The sequence below is a fragment of the Mercurialis annua genome, linkage group LG8, assembly GCF_937616625.2.
Source record: "Mercurialis annua linkage group LG8, ddMerAnnu1.2, whole genome shotgun sequence".
In the NCBI taxonomy this organism is placed as follows: Eukaryota; Viridiplantae; Streptophyta; class Magnoliopsida; order Malpighiales; family Euphorbiaceae; genus Mercurialis; species Mercurialis annua.
In genome coordinates this window covers 40,766,103-40,769,717 of record NC_065577.1, presented here as the reverse complement: position 1 = coordinate 40,769,717, position 3,615 = coordinate 40,766,103, and the positions used below count along the sequence as shown (strand labels likewise).

The 3,615-nt window shown below is 46.7% G+C and overlaps 1 protein-coding gene across 1 annotated transcript; it reads right to left on the bottom strand.

Moving 5' to 3' along the window:
• Positions 1-1,183: 1,183 nt before the first annotated feature.
• On the bottom strand, positions 1,184-2,254 carry LOC126662094 (uncharacterized). The gene has a single exon (XM_050355981.1). It carries the CDS (start codon positions 2,252-2,254, stop codon positions 1,184-1,186), a length of 1,071 nt encoding a protein of 356 aa, XP_050211938.1.
• Between the last annotated feature and the right edge of the window lie 1,361 nt (positions 2,255-3,615).

Sequence of the window (3,615 nt, the reverse complement as noted above, 5' to 3'; positions counted from 1 at the left end):
GTTGCTCCAGCGTTCTTCAGCCCAAATGGCATGACGTTGTAACAATACGTTCCCAAGTCGGTAGTGAAAGTTGTCTTCTCCTAATCTGCTTCGTTCATTGGTATCTGATGATAACCCTGTTTAGCGTCTGCGAGACTATACAGCTGGTAGCAAGCTGTTGAATCTACCAGCTGATCGATATTCGGCAGCGGATAGCTGTCCTTTGGGCATGCTTTGTTTAAATCCGTGAAATCTACGCACATGCGATATCCTCCATTTGCTTTTTTCACCAAGACGACGTTAGCAACCCATTCCGGGTACATCACCTCCCTTATGAACTTAGCTGCCTCCAACTTCCTGACTTCTTCCTCTATAACCTTCCTACGATCTTCTGCGAACCGTCTCTTCTTCTGTACTACTAGTTTGGCGTCTTTGTAAACAGTCAATTTATGGGATGCTATCGCTGGGTCAATTCCTACCACTTCTGAGGCCTCTGCGGCAAAGGTGTCTCCATTCTTCTGTAATACACTCTTGATTTCTACAGCCACAGCCTCTGGTATTTCTGTCCCGATCATCACTGCTTTCTTCTGGGTGATCTGGAATTCCCTCATGTTGCCCACTGGGGCGTTCCTATCTCCTTCTTCTTCTTCTGGATCCTCAGGGAATGCTTCAATGTTCAGACTTTCGCCTTTTTCTTCAGTGATCAAGTTGCATTCTCGTGCGGCTAACTGGCTTCCTTTTACGGTTACTATCCCTTCTTCGTCCGGAATTTTAAGTGTCAGCTATCTGATGCTGGTTACTGCGCCACACTGGTATAGGAAAGGTCTTCCCAAAATGGCGTTGTATGCCAAAGGGATATCCATTACATTGAAAACTGCTGTCATGGTCTTCAGTGGCCCTTCTTCTGCTTCTCCCAAAATTATCTCCAGCTCTACCATCCCTTTCGGTCTGATAGGCTTTCCTCCTAAGCCAACCAATGGCACGGAAACCTGTCTGAGATCCGTTACTGATCCCCTTATCCCCCTGAAGACTTGCAAGGTAAGGAGGTTAACTGCGCTTCCTTCGTCCACCAGGATCCTCATTACTCTAAAATTGTTAATCAATGCTTTGATTACTAGCGCATCATTGTGCGGTTCCTGCACATGTCTCCCATCTTCTGGTCCAAAGGTGACTAACGGCAGCTCCTCTGCGGATGCTCTAGTGCTTATCGAGTACACGCCCTTACGTATCTTCTTCTTCTGTGCCTTCGAATAGGGTTCCCCCCTTCTATCATGTTGATCACGCCCATAGATTCTTTGAATCTTTTGTTTGCCTCTTCTTTTTCCATATGTTCCGGTTTCCTTTTTTCTGCACTTCCTTCTGTACGTACAAACTTCTTCAATACTCGTGACTGGATCAGTTGTTCTATCTCCCGCTTCAAGTCCCAACATCTATCTGTGTCGTGGCCATATCCTTCATGGAATCTGCAATACTTGCTCTTGTCTCTCTCTTTGTCTGGGTGTAGCTTTCTGGGTGCATTGTACATGACTCTATTGTTCTTCATCCAGCTGAATATTTCCACTGGTGCTCTATTCAAAGGTGTGAAGTCAAATGGCTTGTTTCCTCTTCCAAATCTCTGCGCTCTGTGGTCTCCTCCTCTACTGCGGTATCTCTCTGTTTTATCCTCCTCATACTGTTTTGTTAGCGTTCTTCTTGCTTCATCCAGTTCTACGTACTTATGTGCTATTGCCATCAATTCTTGGAAAGTGGAAGGCTTTTTCATTAAGATCTTGTCTCTCAATCGTTCGAACCTAGTTCCCATCTTCATGGCTTCTATGGCTGTATCATGGTTTAGGTGCTCTATCTGGACTGCTTCTTTATTGAATCTCTCCACGAAGTTCTTCAACGTCTCGCCTTCACCCTGTCGGCACTTCCGTAAGTCACTTGAGTTCTTCTGCAGCGGGATGTTTGTGCGGAAACGCCCTTTGAATTCCGTTGCCAGTTCTGCAAATGTTCCGATGGTATTGGACTTCAGTCCGAGGTACCATTTCTGCGCTGATCCCTTGAGGGTGGCAGGGAATACTCTGCACAGCATCGGATCTGAAACATCTTGAAGTAACATTATCGTCTTGAATTTTGAGATATGGCTTTTTGGGTCTCCGGTCCCATCGAAGGGCTCGAACGCAGGTAGTTTGAAACGAGAAGAGAATCTCACGTCTAATACCTCCCTTTTCAGTGGTGAAAAATCATCTCCTCCTTCATCGTCTTCGTAGCTATCCTTCTGGTACTTCCTCATCGCATGCTTAATCTTCTCATCCAGAGTGGCTTTCTGCGTCTCGTTCCTTCCGTCTACCTCCTCCTTCTTCCTTCTCCAGGTCTACGTATTCTCTCTGCTTCTTCGCGACTTCTTCATCCCTTGCCTTCTCGCCTTGCTGTGCGTCGTCCCTCCCTTTTTCCTTTCCCACGTCTCCTGGGAGTGGAGCAGTGAGAACACGCCGGGGGGGCGTTTCTTTATCTTTCCGTGCGTCTTTGTCTCGCCCTCTTGGGATTGGTTCCGATTGTTGCTTTCTCTGAGCTGGTGCTTTATCTGCCTCTACAGTTTTCTCCTTCGCGATTCCAATCAGTCTATCTTGGAAGTCGTTAAAGCTCTTCAGCACCGCCTTATGGTAGAGCGGTGGTAGCTGGGCTCCTGGTGGTACATATGGTGGAATGTATCCAGCTGTTACCGCTGTGACGGTTCCTTCTGCGTCTAGGGACGGAAAAGGAATTGGTGCGGTGGGTCTTTGATATCCCTGGTGATACTGGCTACCCCATGGGGTATACGTCTGCGGCCAGCTTGCTGCGTTTTGATTATACAGGGGCGATGGATAATACATGTTCTGCGGTGTATAATAATTCCAAGGAGGAAATACCTGACTAGTTCCGGGTAGTTGCGCTCATCTGCTCATCAAACCTGTTGTTGAATCGGGTATGGAAACCGGTGGTGTGATGCCCGTACTTGCGGCTCCGATTCCCACTGGGATTCCCGTGTTTGTCCTCAAAGGACCCGTCGTTCCCGCAGTTCCCGCCGGAGGTGGGCGAAGGGGAAAGACTATTTCGTCTGTTCTTGCTAGCAGAGTTGGATTACTGCCTCCGGCCATCTCTCTATCTCTGACTCCGACTCCAGGTGGTGGTGGTTCATCATGGTTGTCCATGAGTTTGTTTCAATTCGTAGAACCAAAATTGATTGATTTTTAGGAAAGAACAAATCGTTTCCCACAGACGGCGCCAAATGATGGTTCTGCGAATGGTAGGATCTTCTCTTGTCAACCTGAGATCACGAACACAGGTTAGAATGAGTCGGACGTTTGTGTCCGACCACACTCCGATGCCTAAGTCAGATACCTTGTAAGGTTCGAAGACAAATGACGTAGTTTAAAGAGAGTGAATTAGGGTTTACCTTTGGTCTTCGGTCTATTTATATAGAATCCTTTCTCAGTAATTGACTCAAGGTCATCTTCTTGTGATTGTGTTTAATTCGGACTCATGCTGGAAAATAGGAATTAGGTCAATCCCAATATTTCCGGATTCCAAAGATCATATCAGTTAGGATCTGCGTCTACTGACTAATGACAGCTGTTTGGTATCTGCTGTTTATCATACTTATTTGACTATATG